The 24952-nt window shown below is 40.7% G+C and overlaps 1 protein-coding gene and 1 long non-coding RNA gene across 6 annotated transcripts in view; both read right to left on the bottom strand.

The window, feature by feature from the left end:
* Window positions 1-24190, bottom strand: part of LOC144320759 (uncharacterized) — a 33129-nt gene extending 8939 nt beyond the window's left edge. The window contains exons 1-7 of one of the 5 annotated variants that reach the window (XR_013386407.1): window positions 24090-24190; window positions 22411-22457; window positions 21575-21650; window positions 18291-18395; window positions 17497-17573; window positions 17256-17410; window positions 16672-17069 (exon numbers count right to left, since the gene is read on the bottom strand). This is a non-coding gene — a long non-coding RNA (uncharacterized LOC144320759). Of the gene's footprint in view, window positions 1-94; window positions 172-16671; window positions 17070-17255; window positions 17411-17496; window positions 17574-18290; window positions 18396-21574; window positions 21651-22410; window positions 22458-24089 lie in introns of those variants that run through there. The other 4 variants (XR_013386391.1, XR_013386385.1, XR_013386389.1 and 1 more) reach the window with 4 other exon arrangements.
* Window positions 7116-12379, bottom strand: LOC144320749 (uncharacterized). The gene is made up of 2 exons (XM_077909660.1): window positions 9291-12379; window positions 7116-8555 (listed from the first exon to the last, which is right to left on the bottom strand). The coding sequence occupies exons 1-2, from the start codon at window positions 9796-9798 to the stop codon at window positions 8404-8406; spliced, it is 660 nt and encodes a 219-aa protein (XP_077765786.1). The 5' UTR covers window positions 9799-12379; the 3' UTR covers window positions 7116-8403.
* Window positions 24191-24952: the final 762 nt, after the last annotated feature.

Here is a 24952-nt window from a genome sequence, read left to right as displayed (position 1 = left end):
AGACCTTTTTCATTCACTTTCTAAATTTAGACAAGCTGGAGAAAAGTTTGTAGAACGAGCTTGGGCTTTGTGACTCAGTAGATTTGGTACTTACTCTTGGTATGACTCATCCACTTCCTCCCAGAGATGGTCACTGTGTTGTCTTTGTGTATTTGTCATAAGAAGGAATTACTATAAGAGGGAAATAAAGGCAGGTACATGACCTATAAACCTGCTGTTCAGGCCAGCCTCACAGACTGGTGAGTTCACAGTTCTGACCCGTGTCTCTTTACACAAACTGCTTTTTCTCTACAAGATTTACAGAGAGCACTCTGGCCTAATCTCTAGGCCAAAGTATACAGCTTTGCTATGCAAATGGTAAAAGCTAGGAAATGGATTTGCAGAGGCTGTCCTGTACTATTCCTTCTACCTTCCAGGGCTGTTATGATTCTCTGCCAGCCTCAGGCAGTCCTGTGCAAGGTCTTCTGCAGATGTATCCTAAACCACCCACAACCACACTCCTCCCCATATTAAAGGTCATGGCCCAGGACAGCAGCAGATCTTTTAAATTATAAAGGCCTTTTTACCTCCACTTTCAGAAGATCCCACCAAATGTAAAGAGAAATGAAAAAGATTAGTGACAATTTACAACCCCAGCTCCTGTAGAGGAAACAGATGACCAAATTCTTCCTAGGCCTTCCTACAAATGATCAGCTAAAGGCCAATATCCAGGTGCTGATAGAAGCCAAGGCTGAATTTTGAACTCAGAAAGAAAGCTTTGTTAAAAATGCTTTATACAGACTTTACGAAGGCATAAATGTTAAGATTCCTCATGTTGGTTGGCATTCTCCCTGATATAAAGAAGCAAGTTAATTTAGAAAGTCAGGTCAGTCCCTTGACTTTCAAGCTGATATCCAGTTCTTTGGGGGGAATTAGAAACAATTATCTTTGTCTTATAAACCCCTACTAAACCAGAAATGCAAATCTAGAAACAAATCAAAGCCTACTTATCATTTTTTTTTTTTGAAGATTTTTATTTATTCATGAGAGACACAGAGAGAGAGGCAGAGACATAGGCAGAGGGACAAGCAGGCTCCCCATGGGGAGCCTGATGTGGGGCTCTATTCCAGGACCCCAGGATCATGACCTGAGCCAAAGGCGGACCCTCAACCACTGAGCCACCCAGGTGTCCCAAAGCCTACCTATGTTTAACAATCCTTCAAATTCACTTATTCCTCTCAAAATGCTTGTAGGTAAAAAAAAAAAAAAAAAAGAATACTTATAGGTATTATAAAAAAAAAAAAAATGAGGATATTGAAGCAAAATTGCCCTGTGCTGAAGAAAAGGAAGAATAATTTTAAGTAGCAATTACCTTGAAACACTTAGGGGTACCAAAATTAATGTGTAATGATATTGCCAAAATTAATGTGCAAAAGAGCTCTATTTATTGGCTTAAAGAAAATTAAGCACCTACATAAATTTAGTAATCATAAAAATTCTCAAAAACAAAATAGAAACTAAATCCAAATGAGTTTTAGGTTCCTATGATCTGGGAAAATATTTTAGGTTTTGGGTTTTTTCCCAAATTTTTATTTAAATTCTAGTTAATATACAGTGCAATATGGGTTTCAGGAGTAGAATTCAGTGATTCATCACTTACATACAGCACCTAGTGCTCATCATAACACGTGCCCTCCTTAATACCCATCATCCATCTAGCCTATCTCTCACCCACTTCCTCCATCAACCCCGAGTTCTCTGTCTTTAAGAGTCTCTTCTGCTTTGTTTCTTTCTCTCTCTCTTTTAGCACCCTCTGCTATGTTTATCTGTTTGTTTCTTAAACTCCACATATGAGTGAAATCATACGATAATTGTCTTTATCTGACTTATTTCACTTCACATAATACACTCTAACTCCATCCACGTCATCGCAAATGGCAAGATTTCATTCTTTTGGATGGTTGAATAATATTCCATTGTGATACACACAGATATTCATATATATCTATACATCACATGTATATACACACACACACACCCTTAATCACACTCATATCACATCTTCTTTATCCATTCATCAGTCAATGGACATTTGGGCTCTCTCCATAATTCAGCTATCGATAATGCTGCTATAAACATTGGGGTGCATGTGCCCCTTCAAATCTGTATTTTTGTATCCTTTGGGTAAATACCTAGTAGTCCAATTGCTGGATTGTAGAGTAGCTCTATTTTTAACTTTTTGAGGAACCTCCATTCTGTTCTCTAGAGTGGCTGTGCCAATTTGCATTCCCACCAATAGTGCAAGAGAGCTCCCCTTTCTCCTCGTCCTTGCCAAAACCTGCTGTTTCTTGTATTGTTAATTTTAGCCATTCTGGCACGTGTGAGGTGGTATCTCACTGTGGCTTTCATTTGAAATTCCCTGATGAAAAATATTTTGATATTAAAACTAATTTAAGACCATTGGTTTAATTAAAATGAAGTTTTCAGTCTTAAAATTTTAGAGTTATCAGTCTTACAATTAAAACTTGTATTTTTCCTAGGTTTAGTATAAGCCAAGTAAGTTCATAATTACATAGGTTACAAAATTTTCAGCACCAACCAAAAAAATAGCTTGGGGCAGTGGCTGACTTTGTCAGGTAGCTCATGCACTTTTTGTGGATAGTCTAAAAGTACTTGTTAAGAATATATAAGTCGAGGGGATCCCTGGGTGGCTCAGTGGTTTAGCGGCTGCCTTCAGCCCAGGGTGTGATCCTGGAGTCCTGGGATCGAGTCCCACATCAGGCTCCCTGCATGGAGCCTGCTTCTCCGTCTGTCTCTGCCTCTCTCTCTCTCTCTCTCCATATCTCATGAATAAATAAAATAAAATAATCTTTAAAAAAAGAATATATAAGTTGATAGGTGTAAATAAGGCAAAATACAATGTTTGTAGGTAAAATTTTCAAATAATCCCTCCAAATCTTTTTGGTAACCTGAAACCTTAAAGTTTTGCTAAGAAATTAGTTAAATTAAATTCACTGAATGCCCAGATCATTTCCAAAACAGGATAAAATAATGAAACCTTAATTATGTAAGCTAGATTTACCTACTTTGGGATTCCCTATTACAAACAAACTAAAGATAAATTTGAGTCTATTAGTAAACCTTTTTGACACTCTCTTGAAAAATTATGCTATGAAGAAGAACATGTTTGTAGAATTTATGAAATGTATTCATAACTTTGTCAGTAACAAGAAGGCTGGTATAATAGTTCACAATGCCTACTGCTTAGTTTTCACTAGAAGTTAAAGTTTCTAAGGGTTAAAAATTCTCCACGACATGTGGTTTGCTAAAAGTAAAACTGCCAGTTACTTTACCAGCAAAAGATGGATTTATTCAGGAATAAAACAGAAATACAATTTGGGACGAACAAACTGGGACAAAACTGTAGGCAAGTCCAGGGAACAAAAGAGAGGTCTACTTTTTTCAGGAGAAGTGGTAGTTAGGAAGGCTAATATGAACTAAAATCCTTTGGAGTAAACTAGGAGTTCCAAGGGTGGTAGCTTCTCAATGCCTGAGTTGAACCTGCCTCTCATTGGCTGGGCTATTGCCAGGGGAATGAGGGTGGATGAAAAAATTGTCTCTTCCTCCAGCTAGTGTAGTGGAGTAATTAATTTCCACCTGCATCATAAGGTCAAGTCTGCCTCTTCCTGTACAGTCTGCATTTGAGCTGGTAGCCCATGAGAGCACCCCGTGCTGAAAGCTCCTTACTCCACTTTAGTGAAGTTGATCGTTAATAGTTTCCATAGGTAAAGGTACTAAAAATAGTGAGGGAAACATCTCCATATGTAAGAAAAGTAGGATGCATGCTTTCTGTAAAAGAAGGTATGAGGAATGAAAATGGACTTTTTGTTGAGGGGGAAGAAAAAATAATTTTGTCTTAATGTGAGCCTGGTTATTTAAAGAGGAAAACCTTAGGGTGGAATATGATTGGGGAGAGGGGTGGGGAAAGAAGGTTATAAAAGGTTTGAGAAAAGAATCTTTAAAAATGTGTGGTCATTGGGTGGCTCAATGGATTGGGTGTCCAACTCTTGATTTCAGCTCAGGTCATGATCACAGGGTCATGAGATAGAGCCTTATTTTGAGCTCCATGCCCAGCATGGAGCCTGCTTGAGATTCTCCCTCTTGCTCTTCCCCTCCCTCACCCTACTTGCATGCTCTATGTATGAATGAATGAATGAATGAATGAATGTATGAATGAATGAATGAATGAAGTCAGGGGCACCTTGGTGGCTCAGTTGGTTGGATGACCAACTCATTTCCACTCAGGTCTCAATCTCACGGTCATGAGTTCAGGCCTCATCTTGGGCTCCATGCTGGGCATAGAGCCTACTTGAAATATTTTTAAAAATTAAAAACTGTGTAGGTCAAGATGACTTATTAAAATAAATTTATTTAGAAATGAGGTTAAATATTAAAAGTAACCTAATGCAAAATTAATATTTGATTTTTCTGTTAAAAGGAGAAAGCTTTCTTAGATTATTGGTATTTATAAGAAATTATAAACAAATGTTTTTCTTTACCTTTAAGGTAAGCTACCTAGAAAAACAAAGATTATATGTTTTGTCTTTATCAGGTCTTTGATTACTTACAGGGCAAATATTGAGTCTATTCAATATTAAAAGTGCTAAGACTTTTAAATAACTATTTCTATGTTTGCCTGTGAAGACTTTAAATGCCACTTTGGTTGAGGGGGGGTAGGTTAAGATGGCAGAGGAGTAGGGAACCCTAAAAGTGTCTGGTCCCTTGAATATAGCTAGATAGTTATCAATGATTCTGAACACCTGCAAAATCAGATATCTGAGAAGAGAAATGCTGCAATTCTAGAAGTAGAAAAGTGACCACTTTTTGGAGGGTAGTGATGAGAAAACAGAGGGCTAGCTGAAGACCAAGCACAAGCTGACACCCTGCAAACCACCCTCCACAGACACTCCTAGGTGGGAAATGTGTAACATTCCTTCAGGAAGGTCTCAACTGTCTTAATGTTAATACCTTGCTAGAGGGAAAAACAACCTTAACTTGACAATGGGAAGGCTTCCACTATCTTGTAGGTTCTCTTTAGCATGTGAAAATCCTTTTGAACCCTCTCTTTTCCTTACTTCCCCCAACTCCCAAGTATATAATCAGCCACCCCTCACAACTGATGTGGCAGCTCTTCCTACCCATGGGTCCTGTCCCTATGCTTTAATAAAACCACCTTTTTTGCACCAAAGATATCTAAAGAATTCTTTCTTGGCCCTCAGCTCCAGACCTCACCCCACCAAAACTGTATCAGTTAGACTCGGATCTGGGGTGATATGTCTGAAGATATGGCAGAGGGAAGGGAGCTAGCCTAAGGAGGCTACTGCAAAATATAAGCAGTGGAGCCCAAAATGAAAACTTTGCTACCTGAAGGGATTTAACCAATATAGATATAAGTAAGATGTCTGAACTAGAATTTAAAACAAGATATTATCTGGGCTTGAAAAAAGCATAGAAGACATTAGAGCATTCCTTACCATAGAAATAAAAGAACTAAAATTTAGTCAGGCCAAAATTTAAAATGCTATTACTGAAATGCAGTCCCAAATGGAGGCTATAAAAATGAGGATGAATGAGGCAGAAGAATGAGTCAGGGATATAGAAGATAAAATGATGGAAAGTAAGGAATCCAAAAAGAAGAGAGAATGACAACTATCGGATCACAAAGGGACACTTAGAGAACTCAACGACTCCATAAAGTGAAATAGTATCTGGATAATAGGGTTCCCAGAGGATGAAGGGTGGGAGAGAGGGGCAGAAGGTTTAGCTGAACAAATTATAGCTGAGGATGTCCCTAATCTGGGGAAGGAAACAGGCATTCATGTAGAGGAGGCACACAGAATCCCCCTCTAAACCAATAAAATGGGTCAACACATTGATATATGATAATGAAGCTTGCAAAATTTCAAAGATGAAAAGAAAATCCTGAAAGAAGCTCCAGACAAGAGGTCCTTAACCTGCAAGGATAGACATGTAAGGCTGGCAGCAGACCTGTCCAGAGAGACCTGGCAGGCGAGAAAGAAATGGCATGATATATCACTGTGCTACATAGGAAAATATGCAGCCAAGAATATCCAGCAAGGCTATCATTCAGAAGGAGAAAGATAATTTCCAGGACAAACAAAAACTAAAGGAATTTGTGAACACTAAACCAATCCTGCAAGAAATATTAAAGGGAAGCCTTTGAGCAAAGGAAGAGCCCACAAGTAACAAAGACCAGAAAGGAACAGAGCCAATCTACAGAAACAGTGACTTTATAGGTAATATAATGGCACTAAATTCATATCTTTCAGTAATTACTCTGAATGCAAATGAAGTAAATACTCCAATTAAAAGACACAAGGTATTAGATTAGATTAAAAAAAAAAAAAAAGACAAGACCCATCAAAATGCTGTTTACAAGACACTCATTATAGACCCAAAGACACATCCAGATGTAGTGCCCAAGATTGTGAATCCAAGAAACCACCAAGGAGCCGACACCGATGCAAACACACGAGGGTTTATTTACAAGCTCGAGCTTGGGTCCAAATATACCTGACACAGCGGAGCAGGGACTTGGACCCCGAGGTGGGTTCCAGCTTAGTTTTATGGGCTGCTCTAGGGGACCTCCAGAAGGGGTGGAGGAATTTCTCAAGTTCTGTTTACATTCTGATATGGGGCTTTCAAGGGCATTGAGCTCTGTTCTCATTCTGATATGGACTTTCTGCCACTGGCTTGAGCTCTGTTCTCATTCTAATATGGGGCTTTCTAGGGTCTTAAGCTGTAAGCTGTTTTTTCCTGTAACTGAAGTAATGTAAATTTCAGTTCTTATTCACAGGGGCCTGGGATGGCTGTACTTGTGCTAACGCTGAACTTAAGGTGGAATGGCCTTAATTTTCTCGGCCTCCACATTTCCCCCTCTCAGAGGAATCTAAGGAAGGACGCAATCATGGTCCAGGTTGCTCTCAGAGTGATTAATCCAGGATTCGAACCAACCTTGTTGCTGTTCCCACTCCCATTTATATCCCAGTGAAAAAAACAACATACTACATTTAAGGCAGCACATAACCCCCCCTCCCACCCTTTGTTGTAAGAAGGCTAAATCTAATCCCCTTCTATTTTGAAGGACAGCCTCAGACTAGGGAGTCTTGGAGGTGGGAAATAAGTGAGAATGGCGCAGTCTTAGCTTTAGGGAATTGTCCTTGTCTGGTTGGCTTTTCCATTCTGGAACAAAGTCCTTGAGAACGGCATGTGGATCAGCTGGCCGGATGTGGGTGTAGTGGACCCAGGGAGTAATCCCATCGACCTTGAGAGCGGTGGGAGTGGTCAGGGTCACGATGTAAGGTCCCTTCCAGCGAGGTTGAAGTGTCCGGTGTTGGTATCCCCGCATGTACACCCAGTCACCTGGACGATATCAATAGGGGTCCGAGTGTGGCCCAGTCTTGTAGAGGGCCCTCAGCTTAGGTCACACCTACTCATGGGTTCGTTGTAACATTTGGAGGGAGAAAAGAAGTTGGTGATCATCAAACTCAGCAAGCACCTCGGGTTTTAAATTGGGTATAATAGGTGGAGGAAGACCGAACATGATCTCTTAGGGATCATATAAGATCAGTCCCATCTTATATGGGGAGTTCCTCACCCTATGTAGGGCGAAGGGGAGGAGAGTCACCCAGTCTCTACCAGTCTCCAGGGCTAATTTAGTTAAGGTCTCCTTTAATGTTCTGTTCATCCTCTCTACCTGTCCTGAGCTCTGGGGCCTATATGCACAATGTAATTTCCAATCTGCCCCAAGTACTAGTGCCACTCCCCGTGTTACCTTAGAGACAAATCCTGGGCCGTTGTCTGATCCAATCTTAACAGGAAAACCATACCTCGGTAAGATGTCTTCCAGCAGTTTCTTGGTCACGGTCTGTGCTGTTTCATGTTTGGTGGGAAATGCCTCTGTCCATCCTAAAAAAGTATCTACTAACACTAGTAAATACCTGTATCCATATTTTCCAGGTTTTACCTCAGTGAAGTCCACTTCCCAGTAGGCTCCTGGGTGGTCCCCTTGGAGCCGGGTACCCGGGTTAGATCCATGGGCAGTGGCATTAGTTAACTGGCTTGCATGGCAGCTTGCCACAATCTGCTCGATTTTTGCTGGACAGTCTTTAATAGTGATCTTTGCATGTCGTATGAGGTCTTCCATCTTCCTTGTTCCCATATGAGTACTCCGATGCATTCTGGATAGGACTCGCCATCCTAGTTCTCTGGCAGGATGATGCGGGAGTCTGCGGCCCTCCACCAGCCACACAAGCACTGGGTCAGAGGCAAGCATTTGATCCAGTGTAAATCAGCATCAGTATAGTTGGGGGGGGGATTGGGTCTCCGTTTCCGTGGTTACGGCTACCCCCGCATATCTGATTCCTTCTCGGACGAAACTGCTGCCATCCGTGTACCAGGTGGCATCTGCATTCGGCAGTGGCTGGTCCTGGAGATCTCTGATTCTGTGCACCTGTGCCAGAATTTCTTGATAGTCATGCAGAGGGGGTCCCAGTCTGGGTTAGGGAGATGAGAAGCATGGGGTATTGGCGGGCCCTGACAGGGTCTGCCCCCCCCAGGCTTTAGTTCTATGTATATGGCCGGTCAGTGCCAGGCCAGCCCAATTCCCCCAGGTTCTGCCCATGCTTGGGGAAATTCCTGCAGCCAACAGTCAATGTCAGTCATTGGGGCTGAGGGCGTTTGATGGAGACAGTATTCGTCTTCTAAACTTAGGACAAGCACCTGAACTGGGTGCCCCTCCTTGTTTAGGATTTTTGCCCCTTCGGGATGGAAGCAAATTTGTGCCCCCATCTTGGTGAGCAAATCCCGACCTAACAACGGGTAGGGACACTCAGGGATCCATGAAGGAGTGGGATACCCGGCCCATGCTGAAATCCACAGTTCTTTGGGTAGTCCATGAGTACTGTTTGGTGCCTGTGGCCCCTTGCACCCATGAAGACTTGCTTGCCAATTTCCCTTGGGGTTGTAATAAAACTGAGTGTTGTGACCCAGTGTCCACTAGGAATTCAACAGGTTGCCACTCTACTCTGAGAGTTACCCTGGGCTCAGGGAGGAGTGCCAAACCCCGACCCCCCTAATCATCCAGGTCCTCCATCTCCAAGATCTTGGCAGGGGCCTTAGATCTTTTGTTAGGGCAGTCTTTCACCCAGTGGCCCTTTTCTTTGCAATAGCACATTGGTTTTTGTGCAGTTTAGGGCACTCCCAACGAGGACCAGGGCCATCCTCCTTACCTGTCCCTGAAGCCAGCTTCTTGAGGTGCCTCCGTCTTTCCTGTGGGTCATCCATGGTTGTGGCCAGCAGGATCTTGGCCAGGTTTCGGGTCTGCTGGTCACTTAGTTTCATTTTTTGTTCTTCTGGACTTTCTCTATTATTATAGACTCTTTCTGCTACTATTACTAAGTCCTGCAAGCTCTTCTCTCTTAGTCTCTCTACTCTTTGCAATTTCTTTTTAATGTCCCGAGCGGCCTGGTTAACAAAAGCCATGATAATTGCAGCCTTGGTTTCTGGGGCTTCTGGGTTCATAGGGGTGTACTGCCTAAAAGCCTCTATGATTCTCTCTAAGAAGGCTGCTGGACTCTCATCCTTGCCCTGTCTCACATCATAGACCTTGGCCAGATTGGTAGGCTTGTGCGCAGCAGCCTGAAGACCTGCCAGTAGAGTGGCGGTAGACCTGGAGTCTCTCCCTACCTTCAGCCGAGTTGTGGTCCCAGGTGGGGCAGGATAAGGGGAAGGCGGCATCTGCCATTCTCATGGGTGGGGGGGATGAGATGGCACGGAGGGGAAGGGCGGTGGAGTCATCAGGCCCGCATTTGGAGGTGGGGCCACCCGGGGGATCCCTCCGTGTCCCCGCTGCTGGCCTGCACACAGGGACTCCCTCGTCAGAGAAGGGGGCGCCCCTCTGCAGCCCCTGGCGCCTTCAATGGAGGGGCGGAAGGGCGAGGGGGCGCCTGGTAGGGCAGCGAGAGGATCAGGTCCTCTGGAGAGGAATCCTGCAAGACCAGATAAAGAGGCGCTTTTTCTTAGAGTTGGTCTCCTTCTCGGCCTTTCCACAGGGCTAGAATCTTTGGTAGGTCCTACTTTAGGGGGTAAAAATAGTTTTAGCCAAGGAGGGGTACTCTCGATCATGTCCTGCCAGGCCAGGATGTAAGGCACCTGGTCAGGGTGGCCGTCAGGTTTGTCCCTGAAGATCATGGCCTTAACCTGTAAGATAATAAGTAGGTGGAAAGTTCCTTCTTGGGGCCATCCCACATCAAAGGTTGGCCATTCTGATATGCAGTAAATTTGAAATTTCCCTTTCCGTCTTGCCTATGCTCAGATTATGAGCACTTTCCCTAACGTCCAAGAAGTGGGAGAGCATAAAGTACAGAGGTGTGGTTTGTGTCTGCCCCATTATGTCCCCCGTCCACACCAAGTCACAGACAGTTATGACAGTTAACAAAGACACAGTAACGCAGACAAATGTTCCAGTGCAGCCGCAGAGACAAAACAGAAAGTAAACCGAAGGGCTGGCAGCCAGCCCTCCTTACAGATGAGGACCCTGTCTTCCATACAGATGAGGACCCTGTCCTCCAGGTGGGGGCAAGGGATGTCTCCTCAAAACCCCAGGTCAACGGCCCACCAGCGCATCCGCCTAAGCCAATGCCGACCCAATACAGATTGGAATTCCTACAGGTAAAAGTACAGTTTAGAGCTCTCAGAAAATATGCGCCCAAAAGGTGGAAAAAGTTGAGTGCACTCATCATATGTGAAATGCTCCAGATGGGGTCCTGGGGGTCTCTCAGATCCTGGATGAGCCCCCAAATGTGCCCAAGATTGCGAATCCGAGAAACCACCAAGGAGCCAACACTGATGCAAACACATGAGGGTTTATTTACAAGCTCAAGCTTGGGTCCAAGTATATCTGACACAGCGGAGCAGGGACTTGGACCCTGAGATGGGTTCCAGCTTAGTTTTATGGGCTGGTCTAGGGGATCTCCAGAAGGGGTGGAGGAATTTCTCAAGTTCTGTTTACATTCTGATACGGGGCTTTCAAGGGCATTGAGCTCTGTTCTCATTCTGATATGGGACTTTCTGCCACTGGCTTGAGCTCTGTTCTCATTCTAATATGGGGCTTTCTAGGGTGTTAATCTATAGGCTGTTTTTTCCTGTAACTGAAGCAAGGTAAATTTCAATTCTTATTCACAGGGGCCTGAGATGGCTGTACTTATGCTAACGCTGAACTTAAGGTGGATGGCCTTAATTTTCTGGGCCTCCACACAGATTGAAAGTGAAGGGGTAGAGAGCCATTTATTATGCCCATGCACATCAAAAGAAAGCTGGGGTAGCCATCCTTATATCAGACATACTAGATTTTAAACCAAAGACTAAAAGAAATAAAGAAGGATACTATATCATAATAAAAGGGTCTATCCAACAAGAAGATCTAATGATTGTAAATGTTTATGCCCCTAACTTGGGAGCAGCCAAATATATAAACCAATTAATAACAAAATTAATGATAATACTGAGCACAAATATATGCAGGTTAAAGAGCATCCTATTAAAGAATGAATGGATCAACCAGAAAATTAAAATTAAAGAAGAATTTTTAAAAATTCATAGAAGCAAATGAAAATGAAAACATGATAGTTCAGAATCTTTGGGATGCAGCAAAGGTGGTCCTAAGAGGGAAATATAGCAATATAGGCCTTTCTCAAAAAAGAAGTCTCAATACAAAACCTAACCTTATACCTAAAGAAGCTGGGGAAAGATTTACAAAGCCTAAATCCAGCAGGATTAGAGAAATAATAAGGATTAGAGCAGAAATCAATGATACAGAATTTTTTTAAAGTAGAAGAGATCAATGAAACTAGGAGGTGGTTCTTTGAAAGAATTAATAAAATTGATAAGCCTCCAGCCAGATTTATCAAAAAGAAAAAAGAAAGGACCCAAATAAATAAAGTCATGACTGAAAAAGGAGAGCTCACAACCAACACCGCAAAGAAATACAAATAATAACATATTATGAGCAATTATATGCCAACAAATTAGGCAATCTGGAAGAAATGGATGCATTCCTGGAAACCAATAAACTACCAAAACTGAAACAGAAAGAAACAGAAAACCTGAACGGACCCATAACTAACAAAGAAATTAAGGCAGTCATCAAGAATCTCCCAACAAATAAGAGTCCAGGACTGAATGGTCTCCCAGCAGAATTCTACAAACATTTAAAAAAGGATTAATACCTATTCTTCTGAAATTGTTTCAAAAAGTAGAAATGTAGGGGTGCCTGAGTGGCTTAGTCAGTTAAACAACTAACCATCAGCTCAGATCAGGATCCCAGGGTCCTGGGATTGAACCCCATGTCAGGCTCCCTGCTCAGTGAGGAGTCTGCTTCTCCCTCTCCCTCTATCTGCTTCTCCCCCTGCTTGTGTGGTATCTCTCTCTCTCTCTCTCTCTCTCTCTCTCTTTCTCTCTCTGTCAAATAAATAAATAAAATCTAAAAAAAAAGAAATGGAAAGAAAGCTTCCAAACTTATTCTGTGGCCAGCATTACCTTGATCCCAAGACCAGACAAAAAGACCTCACCAAAAAGGATAATTACAGGTGAATGAATATCTCTTATGAACATGGATGCAAAAACTCTCAGTAAGATACTAGCAAATAGGATCCAACAGTACATTGTAAGGATTATTCACCATGACTAAGTGAGACTTAATCCTGGACTACAAGGGGGGTTCAACATCCACAAATCATTAATAAAGGAAAGAGCAAGAATCATATGATCCTCTCAATTTATACAGAAAAAGCATTTGACAAAATAGCATCCTTTCTTGATAAAACCTCTCTGCCATGTGGGGATACAGGGAACATACCTCAATATCATAAAAGTCACATATGAAAGACCCACAGCAAATATCATCCTCCATGGGGAAAAAAACAGAGCTTTTCCCCTAAGGTCAGGAACATGACAGGGATGTTCACTCTCACCATCGTTGTTCAACACAGTACTGGAAGTCCTAGCCTCAGCCATCAGACAACAAGAAGAAATAAAAGGCATCCAAATCAGCAAAGAAGAAGTCAAACTTTCACTCTTCTCAGACAACGTGATACTCTACAAAACCCAAAAGACTCCTTCCAAATATTACTTGAACTGATACAGGAATTCATCAAAGTCACAGGATATAAAATCAATCAATGCACAGAAGTCAGTTGCATTTCTATACACTTAAAATGAGGCAGAAGAAAGAGAAATTAAGGAATAAATCCCATTCACAATTGCACCAAAATCCATAAGATATCTAGGAATAAACCTAATCAAAGAAGTAAAGGACCTGTACTCTGAAAACTATAGAACACTTATGAAAAAAAATGAGGAAGGTACAAAGAAATGGAACAACATTCCATGCTCATGGATTGGAAGAACAAATATTGTTAAAATGCAATCCAAAGCAATCTATGCATTCAATGGAATCTCTATCAAAATACCATCAACATTTTTCACAGAGCTGGAACAAACAATCCTAAAATTTGCAGAAACAATAAAAGACCTCAAATAGCCAAAGGAATGTTGAAAAAGAAAACCAAAGATGGAGGCATCACAATTCTGGACTTCAAGCTGTAAACAAAGCTGTAGTCATCAAGACAGCATGATACTAGCACAAAAACAGACATGTAGATCAGCAGAACAGAATAGAGAACCCAGAAATGGACCCTCAACTCTATGGTCAACTCATCTTCAACAAAGGAGGAAAGGATATCCAACGGAAAAGACATTCTCTTCAACAAGTGGTATTGGAAAAATTTGACAGCCACATGCAGAAGAATGAAACTGGGCTGTTTTCTTACACCATACATAAAAATAAACTCAAGGTAGATGGAAGACCTAAATGTGAGACAGGAGTCCATCAAAATCCTCTAGGAGAGCCCCAGTGGTGCAGCGGTTTAGCGCCGCCTGCAGCCTGGGGTGTGATCCTGGAGACCCGGGATCGAGTCCCACGTCGGGCTCCCTGCATGGAGCCTGCTTCTCCCTCTGCCTGTGTCTCTGCCTCTCTCTCTGTGTGTGTCTCTATGAATAAATAAATAAAATCTTAAAAAAAATCCTCTAGGAGAACACAGGCAGCACTCTCTTTGACCTCAGCCACAGCAACTTCTTGCTAGACATGTCTCTAAAGGCAAGGGAAACAAAAGCAAAGATGAACTGTTGGGACTTCAAGAAAAAAGCTTTCCCATAGCAAAGGAAACAGCCAACAAAACTAAAGGGCAACCTATGGAATGGGAGAAGATATTTGCAAGTGTCTTATCAGATAAAGGGCTAGTATCCAAGATCTATAAGGAACTCATCAAGATCAGCACCCCCCAAAAAAACACAAATAATCCAGTCAAGAAATGGGCAGGGGACGTGAACAGACATTTCTCCAAAGAAGACATACACATGGCCAACAGACACATGAAAGAATGCTAATACCACTCAGCATCAGGGAAATAGAAATCAAAACCACGATGAGATACAAACTCGCACCTGTAAGAATGGCTAAAATGAACAACTCATGAGACAACAAATGTTGGTGAGGATTTAGAGAAAGGGGAACCCTCTTGCACTGTTGGTAGGAATGCAAACTGTGGTTTGAACACTCTACAGCCACTCTGGAAAACAGTATGGAGGTTTCTCAAAAACTTAAAAATAGAGCTACCCTATGACCTAGCAACTATACTACTAGGTATTTATCCAAAAGATAGAAACATAGTGATTCGAAGGGGGCACATGCACCCCAATGTTAATGGCAAAACATGTATAGCCAAAATATGAAATATGAAAAGAACCCAGATGTCCATTTACTAATGAATGGATAAAGAGGAAGTGGTACCTATATATAATGGAAAAAAATGAACTATTGGGCAGCCTTGGTGGCTCAGCAGTTTAGCGCCACCTTCGGCCCAGGGTGTGATCCTGGAGACCCATTTTGGGCTCCCTGCATGGAGCCTGCTTGTGTCTCTGTCTCTCTCTCTCTCTCTCTCTCTCCCCCCCCCCCGTGTGTGTCTCTCATGAATGAATGAGTGAATGAATGAATGAATGAATAAATAAATCTTTAAAAAAAATGAACTCTTGCCATTTGCAATGACACGGATACAACTGGAGGATATTGTGCTAAGTGAAATAAGTCGGAGAAAGACAAATACCATATGATTCCACTTATGTGTGGAATTTAAGAAACAAAACATGAACATAGCAGAAGGGAAGGAAAAATAAAAACAGGCAAACCATAAAAAACTAACTATAAGGAGTTGCTGGAGGAGGGGGTGGGTGGATGGGGTCATTGGGTGATGGGCATTATTAGGGAGAGCACTTGATGTAACGAGCACTGGGTATTATTGTACACAACTGATGAATCACTAAGTTCTACCTGTTAAACTAATAACACAGTATATGTTAATTAAGTTGAATTTAAATAAAAAATTAAAAAATAAATGCCACTTTGGTTAAATGGATAAGGATTATTTCATAGTGATCAATGGTCCTACTTAGTCACATATTCAGACCTTTTGATATTGTTGACAAACATCCAAAAATCAAATTATTTTCCTTAAAGATCTTTCTTTTTTTCCTTCTTTCTGTCTGTCTGTCTCTCTTTCTTTCCATTTATTTGAGAGAAAACATGAGCAAGGGTAAGGGCAGAGGGAGAGGGACAAACAAACTCCCTGCTGAGCATGGTCCCAATACAGGGCTTGATCCCAGGAACCTGAGATCATGACCTGAGTCTAAGTCAGACGCCCAACTACCTGAGCCACCCAACTGCCCCTACTTATTTATTTAATTTATTTTTATTTTTTAATATTTTATTTATTCCTGAGAGACACAGAGAGAGAGGCAGAGGGAGAAGCAGACTACCTGTGGGGAGCCCGATGCAGGACTCAATCCCAGGACCCCAGGATCACACCCTGAGCTGAAGGCAGGTGCTCAATCTCTGAGCCACCCAGGCAACCCCTCTATTTTTTTAAAGAGCACACGAGTGGGGAGGGACAGAGGGAGAGAGAATCTCAAGCAGACTCTGTATTGATTGTGGAGCCCCAGTCAGGGCTTGATCCAACCATGACCCCAAGATAACGACCCCAGCCAAAACCAAGAGTCGGATGTTTAACTGACTATGTCACCTAGATGCCTCTGAAAATCAAATTCTAAAATGAAGTCTTTTGACCTCAAAGAGGGTTTGTAGAACAATTCAAAGAATTTGTTCTCTTCTTAAAAGATAAACATTAAATAGGCTTATTTGAGATGTTAAATTATATGGGAAGCATTGTCAAATATGATGTTAAACTTTCTTAGAGTATATTTGTAGAAATATAGGTTATTAAAATAAGTGTTCTAAAAACTGTATGAAACTCCTAAAAATCTGATCTCTCTTGGTATGTTATCACTTCTATTTCCAGTTACTATCCTGAAGTGCTGTGTGTCACAGGAATAACCAAATGTCCTTGTCAGTTGCATTGTAATGAACTTAGATGTTTAAACACTGCCATTTTTAAGTCCTTTTCTCATTTACAAATAGTTGGCTTTTTCTGATGCTTTTGCAAAAGTTCTTCCTCTTCGAGGAGATTTGAGATAGACTAACAAATACTGTAGAACACAGGTCTCTAATAACTTAAAGATCATACCAGTGAACTGGGCAACAATTTACAGAACTCTCAGGGAGAAACTGATGATGTCCACAAACTGCTAACAGGAGATCAAGATTAACACAAATTAATTACACGAGGCTGAATAAACTGAAGAGGATAATTATGATTTTTATGACTTTTTGTTCACAATATTGCTGGTTCTTTAATCTTTCCAGATATAAGAAAACCTTTCCTCTTAAGCTAACTAAGACTTAACATCATTTTGGTAAATTACACCTTTGTAAATAGAATTGAAACATTTATCTTTTGCTTCCTCCTATGATCCCTCCAGAATTCAGAAACTCTGAGTGAGCATTCTTATATTCATGGCAACATAGTTATTTGCAGAAGTTCAATGAGAATCTCTTCTCCCTGGAACAGGACACAGTTGGAAACATTGATTACCAAGGCTTTGACTAGAATGACATATTTTGAGAAAGATCTTCATAGCCTCAGATATGACAAAGCATCTTTTAGGAGCTAAGGTTGACTTTATGGAGCCAATAAAACCCCTAGGAAATATCAGCCTGATGCTCACAAGGTGCCCAGCAGACTTACCAAGTGATTGAAGAAGGGCACTTCCTAAAAAGAGCAAGAACTCCAAGGGACCTCAAGAAGAGAGGAAATAAGTCAAATTGATAGGTATCACAGGAAAGACCGATGGCAAGTATTTAGCTTGGCTTCTCAGCCCCAACAGGCTGTTAAATTTCAACCTGTGAGTGGTGGGAGGGTCAAAGATGGTGATGTGGGCAAGAGCCTGAACTCACTTCCTCCGTGGGTACACTGAATCTGCACTTACCTACACAGCAGTCAGTCTCCTACTACTGAATTGAGGCTGACTGAACAGCTTTTCTTGACAAAGGACAGACTGACCACCTAGAGAAGGGCAGGAGAGACAGAGACTCAGTAACAATGGGAACCCCACCACCAGTACTGTGAACTGCAGTGGGGAAGGATGTATTAAGGGACCAAGAGCAGATTCATCTGCCCTGGGGCAAAATTTTAAAAGCTACAGTTTAAAGGGGCAACTAGAATGTAATGACAGTAATCCTAGAGCATCAGCTAAATGATGTGGGAACTGCTGTGATGCTCCCTGGGGTCAGAAGTGCTGGCCAGCACCATTGTGTATGCTCCCCCTTCACCCTGACAGTAGGTGGAAGGAGTGTTTGGGCTCACCAGCTGACCACAGCCCCACTTGTCCCACCAAGGCCAACCCAATGTGGCATACATCAGGCAGCACCCAATACAGTTCCAGCCATCTCACTGAGGTGGTAAAGGCACAAAGTACCCCGGGGCATGCCAGGCAGGCCTATATCCATGTTACTTCCAGACAGCTTGCCAGGGTGAGTTGTAGAATGCCCAAGGGACCTCCACTCCAGGCCCATGCCCACCTTAGCTCCAGCTGTACCACAAGGGGACTCCCTGTGTGGAATGTCCTAGCAGCTCCCAGCCTGCACCCACTTTATCTGTTCCACAAGGGCAACCTCTGTACAGAGCACCCTGGAACCCCCTGGCCCACACCCACTTCAGCTGTGGTTCTCCTCCAGGGTGACCCTGACACAGAGTACACTGGGACCCCCAGGCTGCACCCACCTTAGCTCTGGCCTGTCAGCCAAAGCCACCAAGCACATGCAGTCTACACAGGGAACGTTTCTAAGTTAGGCCATTCCTTCAAGATTAGCAGAAGTAGCTGTTCACCTAATTCACAGAAACAGACACAGAAAGTCAAACAAAATGAAGAGACAGGAATATGGTCCAAATGAAAGAACAAGACAGAACTTCAGAGAAAGGACTAGATGAAAACATGCAAAGTAATAGTCATGGTCATAAAGATGCTCCCCAGGGGAAGCCTGGGTGACTCAGCGGTTTAGCGTCTGCCTTTGGCCCAGAGCGCAATCCTGGAGTCCCGGGATCGAGTCCTGCATCGGGCTCCCTGCACAGAGCCTGCTTCTCCCTCTGCCTGTGTCTCTGCCTCTCTCTCTCTCTCTATGTCTGTCATGAATAAATAAATAAATAAATCTTTAAAAATAAATAAATAAAGATGCTCCCCAGACTTGAGAGAAGAGTAGATGAACTCAATGAGAACATCCACAAACAGATAGGAAATACAAAAATGAACCAATCATAGCTCATTCACCTGAAAAATATAATAACTGAAATAAAAAATACACCAGAAGCAATCAACAGTAGATTAGGGGATGCAGAAGGATGGATCAGCGATGTACAAGACAGGGTCATGGAAAGTGTTCATGCTGACCAGCAATCAATCAGTCAAGATAGGTTAAGGAGACTCTGGGACATCAAGTGTACTAATATTTATATTATCAGGATCCTAGAAGGAGAAGGGAGAGAGAGAAAGAGGCAGAAAGTTACTTGAAGAAATAATAGTTGAAAACTCTCCTGACCTGAGGAAGGAAACAGACATCCAGGTCCAGGAAACACAGAATCCCCAACAAGGTGAACCTTGGGGGGGTCCACACCAAGACACATAATAATTAAGATGTCAAAATTAGAGACAAAACCCTAAAAGCAGCAAGAAGAAAGCAACTAGTTATGTACAAGTGAACTCCATAAGGCTATCAGCTGGTTTTTCAGCAGAAACTTTGCAGGCCAGAAAAGAGTGATATCATCTATTCAGAGTGCTGGAAGGGTAAAACCTGCAACCAAGTATACTCTGTCTGGCAATATTATCATTTAGAATTGAAGGAGAGAGAGTGTCCCAGACAAACAAAAGTTAAAGCACTTCTTACCACTAAACCAGCCTTAAAAGAAAATGTTAATGGGACTTCCTTAAGTAGAAGAGTAAAGACCATAATTGAAAGTAAAAAAAAGGAAGAAAGAAGTTTCACAAGTAAAAGCAAATGTAAAGGTAGTAGAACAATCGCTGTTAAAGTTAGTATCAATGCTAAAAGACAAAAGTGATAAGATCAATTATATTTTAAAAAGTAGTTAACTTAGGGGCGCCCGGTGGCTCAGTCACTAAGTGTCTACCTTGGGCTCAGATTATGAGCCCTCATAGGCTCCCTGCTGAGCAGTCTGCTTCTTCCTCTGCCTCTCCCCCAGCTTGTATTCACTCATGCAGTCTCTCTCTGTCCCTCTCTTCCCTCCCTCCCTCCCTCTCTCTTCAAATAAATAAATAAAATCTTTAAAAAAATTTTTTTAGGGCAGCCCGGGAGCCCAGTGGTTTAACACCGCCTTCGGCCCAGGGCATGATCCTGGAGACCCGGGATCGAGTTCCACGTTGGGCTCCCTGCTTGGAGCCTGCTTCTCCCTCTGCCTGTGTCTCTGCCTCTCTCTCTCTCTCTCTCTCTTTCTCTCTCTCTCTCTCTGTGCCTCTCATGAATAAATAAATAAAATCTTTTAAAAAATAAAATAAATTTTTAAATAAAAGTTAACTTAATTACTATAATTTATATATGAATTGCATGGTAACCATAAGCCAACAACCTCTGATAGACAAAAGAGAAAGAGAGGCAAGCAAAACACTAAAGAAAGTCATCAATTATACAGAAAGCAAGCAAGAAAAAGTGGAGCTGAGAAGGACTACAAAACCCAACTAGAGAAAAATTAACAGAATGGCAATAAGCACATAACTATCAGTGATTACTTTAAGTGTAAATGATCCCAATGCTCCAATCAAAAGATATAGGGTGAGTGAATGGATAAAAATACAAGACCCATCTATATGTTGTTTATAAGAGACTCACTGCAGACCTAAAGACATATGCAGATTGTAAGTGAAGGGATGGAAAAAGATATTCCATGCAAGTGGAAGCAAAAAAAAAGCTATGATAGCAATACTTTTATGACACAATTGACTTTATTTTTTTTTTAAGATTTTATTTATTTATTCATGAGAGAGAGGCAGAGACACAGGCAGAGGGAGAAGCAGGCTCCATGCAGGGAGCCTGATGCAGGACTCAATGCTGGGACTCCAGGATCATGCCCTGGGCCGAAGGCAGGCGCTAAATGGGTAAGCCACCCAGACATCCCAACACAATTGACTTTAAAAGAGACTGTAACAAGAGACAAAGGAATTATACGATGATGAGGGATCAATCCAACAAGGGAATATAATGACTGTAAATATCTATGCAACCAACATAAGAGCACCTAACTACATATATTATTTACAAATATTAACAGACATAAAGGGAGAAATTGACAGTAATACAATAAGAGTAGGGGATGTTAACACCCTACTTATGTCTGTGGGTAGACCATCCAGATAATATCAGTAAGGAAACATTGGCCTTGAATGACATATTAGAGCAAATGGACTTAACAGTTATATACTGAACAATCTATTCAAAAATAAAATACACGTTCATTTCAAGTGCACATGGAACATTCTCAGGAATAGATAATGTGGTAGGCCACAAATCAAGTCTCAGTAAATGTGAGAAAATTGAAACATCAACATCTTTTCCAACCACAATGGCATGAAATTAGAAATCAGCTACAAGGGGAAAAAAATGGAAAAAACCACAAAAACATGGGGGCTAAGCAATATGCTACTAAACAATAAAGGTGCCAACAAAGAAGTCAAAGGTGAAATACAAAGAAATACATATAGATAAATGAAAATGGAAACACAATAGTCCAAAATCTTTGGGATACAGCAAAAGCAGTTATAAGACAAAAGTTTATAGTATTAAAGGCCTACCTCTAGAAATAAGAAAACTCTTATATAAACAACCTAACCTTATACCTAATGGAAGAAAATAATAAAGATCAGAGTAGAAATAAATGAAATGAAGACTGAAAAAAAAAACAAAACAAAAAGAACAAAACCAAGATTGGTTCTTTGAAAAGAAAGCAAACAAAAAGTGATACTTTTTTTAGCTAGACTCATCAAGAAAAAAAGGGAGGGGCACCTGGCTTCCTCAGTCAGAACGTGTAGCTCTTGGTCTCGGGTCATGAGTTCGAACTCCACATTTGGTGTAGAGATTACTAAAAAAAAATAAATACTTTTAAAAAAGGATTCAGGGATCCCTGGGTGGCGCAGCGGTTTGGCGCCTGCCTTTGGCCTAGGGCGCGATCCTGGAGACCCAGGATCGAATCCCACATCTGGCTCCCGGTGCATGGAGCCTGCTTCTCCCTCTGCCTGTGTCTCTGCCTCTCTCTCTCTCTGTGACTATCATAAATAAAATAAAAATAAATAAATAAATGAATAAATAAAAATAAATAAATAAATAAATAAATAAATAAAAAAGGATTCAAATAAAATCATAAATAAAACAAGTAACAACTGACACCACAGTAATACAAAAGTTTATAAGACAACCACTACAAAAACTATATGCCAACAATTTGAACAACCTGGAAGAAATTAGATAAATTTCTAGAAACAAAACTGAATCAGGAAGAAATAAAAACTTGAACAAACTGATTATTAGTAACAGAATTGAACTAGTAATCAAAAAATTCCAACAAATAAATGTCTATGACCAAGTGGCTTAACAGGTAAATTTAACCAAACATTTAAAGAAGAGTTAATATCTATTCTCAAAGTAATTCAAAAATAATAAGAGGAAGGAAAACTTCCAAATTCACTCTGTAGGGCCAGCATTACCTTGATATTAAAATAAGACAAAGACACCACAAAAAAAGACAACTACAGGCCAATATCCCTGATAAACATAGATGCAAAAATTCCCCTCAACAAATGATTTGTAAACTGAATCCAAGAATACATTAAAGGATCACTCACCAGAATCAAGTAGGTTTTATTCCAGTGATGAAAGGATGCTTCAATATCTGCAAATCAATCAAGGTGACACATCACATTAACAAAATGAAGGATAAAAAAACCATATGATTGTCTCAATAGATGCAGAAAAAACATTTGGCAATGTCTGTTCGTGATAAAAACTCTCAACAAAGTGACATTAGAGGGAACTTACTTCAACATACAGAATAAAGGCCCACAGCCTTTATATGAAAAACCCACAGCTAACATCATACTCAATGGTGAGAAAATGAAAGCTTTTGCTTTAAGATTAGGAACACACAAAGATGCTCATTTTTACCACTTTAATTCAACATAGTACTAGAAATCCTTTCTGCAGCAACTAGACAAGAAAAAGAAATAAAGTCATCCATATTGGTATGGAAGAACTAAAACTGTCACTATTTGCAAATGACGTGATTCTATACATAGAAAACCCTACAGGTTTGGGGCACCTTGCTGGCTAAGTCAGAAGAGCATGCGACTCGGTCTTGGAGTCATGAGTTCTAACCCCACATTGGGTGTAGAGATTACTTAAATAAAAACTTGAAAAAAATAAAACTACAGATTCAACAAGAATCTATTAGAACTAATAAATGAATTCAGTTAGTTGTAGGATACCAAATTAATATACAGAAATTCATTGCATTTCTATACACTAATAACAAAGCAGAAAAAGAAAGTATGAAAACAATCCCATTTACAATTGCACCAAAAAGAATAAAATACCTAGGAATAAATTTAACCAAGGAGGTGAAAGACCTGTACTCTGAAAACTACAAGACACTGATGAAAGAAATAGAAGATGATGCAAACAAATGGTTTGTATCAAGATAAACTAAGTTCATGGTTTGTAAGAATTAATATTGTTAAAATGTCTATACTACTCAAAGTAATCTATGTTACAAACTCAATGTAATCCCTGCTAAAATACCAATGTTTTTCACAGAACTAGAACCAACAATCCTAAAATGTGTATGAAACTACAAATGACCCTGAATAACCAAAACAGTTTTAAGAAAGAAGAACAAAAGTGGAGTTATCACAATCCCAGATTTCAAGATACACTGCAAAGCTGTAGTAATCAAAGAAGTATTTTCTGGCACAAAAATGACCCATGGATCAATGGAACAGAATAGAAGGCCCAGAAACAAACCCACACAAATAGATGGTCTATTAAGGAGGCAAGTATATACAATGGGGGAAAGATAGTCTCTTCAATAAATAGTATAGGGAAAACTAGACAGCTATGTGCATGCCTGCAACATCAGCCTTAGCAACTTTTTTCTGGGTATGTCTCCTCAGGTAAAGGAAACAAAAGTGAAAATAAATTATTGGAACTACACCAAGCTAAACAGGTTTGCTAAGTGAAGAAAACCATCAACAAAATGAACAGGCACAACCTGAAAATTCAATGAAAATGAATGGGAGAAGGTATTTGCAGATGACATATCCAGTAAGGGCTTAATATACAACATATATAAAGAACTCCTACAACTCCACACCAAAGAAACCAAACCAAGACAAAACCAATCTAGTTAAAATAGAGGATCTGAATAGACATTTTTCCAAAGACCTACAAATGGCAATAGCTACATGAGAAATGCTGAGCATCACGAATCATCAGGGAACTCCAAATCAAAACTACAATGAGATATCACCTCATACTGGGCAGAATGGCTTATATCAAAAAGATAAGAAATGACCGATGTTGATGAGAATGTGGAGAAAAAGGAACCCTCATGCACTGCTGGAGGGAATGTATATTTGTGTGGTTGCTATGGAGACCAGTATGGGGGTTCCTCAAAAAGTTAAAAATAGAACTACTGTATGATTCAGTAATCCCACTACTGGGTATTTACCCAACGAAAATGAAAAAAAAAAAAAAAGAATTCAAAAACATATCAGCAGCATTTGTTGCAGCATTATTTTCAATAGCCAAGATGTGGAAGCAACATACATGTCCTTCCACAGATGAATGGATAAAGATGTGGTATGCATTCATAACGAAATTTACTCAGCCATAAAAAAGAAATAAATTTTGCCATTTGCCACAACATGGATGGACCAGAGGGTATTATGGTAAGTGAAATAGTCAGACAGACAAAGACAAAACCATATGGTTTTACTTGTATGTGGTATCTAGGAAAGAAAACAAATGAGCCAAAAACCAAAAAAAGCAACCCTCAAACCAGAAACAGACTCATAAATACAGAGAGCAAACTCTTGCTCCCAGAAGAAAGGAGTATGGGGGAATGGGCAAACTAGGTGAAGGGGATTCAGAGGCACAAACTTCCAGGTATAAAATAAAGAAGTCGTGGTGAAGGAAAGTACAGCATAGGGAAAATAGTAATGTTGTAATAACAGTATAAGGTGATAGTAACCAGGCATATCATAGTGAGTATTGCCCATTGTATAGAATTGACAAGTCACTATATTGTATAACTGAATCTAATAGAACATTGTGTGTCAACTACACTTCAATACTAAAAATTTTTTTAGAACTTTAATCTGAGATTCCTTA

The sequence above is a fragment of the Canis aureus genome, chromosome 1 (genome assembly GCF_053574225.1).
Source record: "Canis aureus isolate CA01 chromosome 1, VMU_Caureus_v.1.0, whole genome shotgun sequence".
Taxonomy (NCBI): Eukaryota; Metazoa; Chordata; class Mammalia; order Carnivora; family Canidae; genus Canis; species Canis aureus.
The sequence above is the reverse complement of the archived record's forward strand: the minus strand, read 5'-3'. Positions and strand labels throughout refer to the sequence as shown.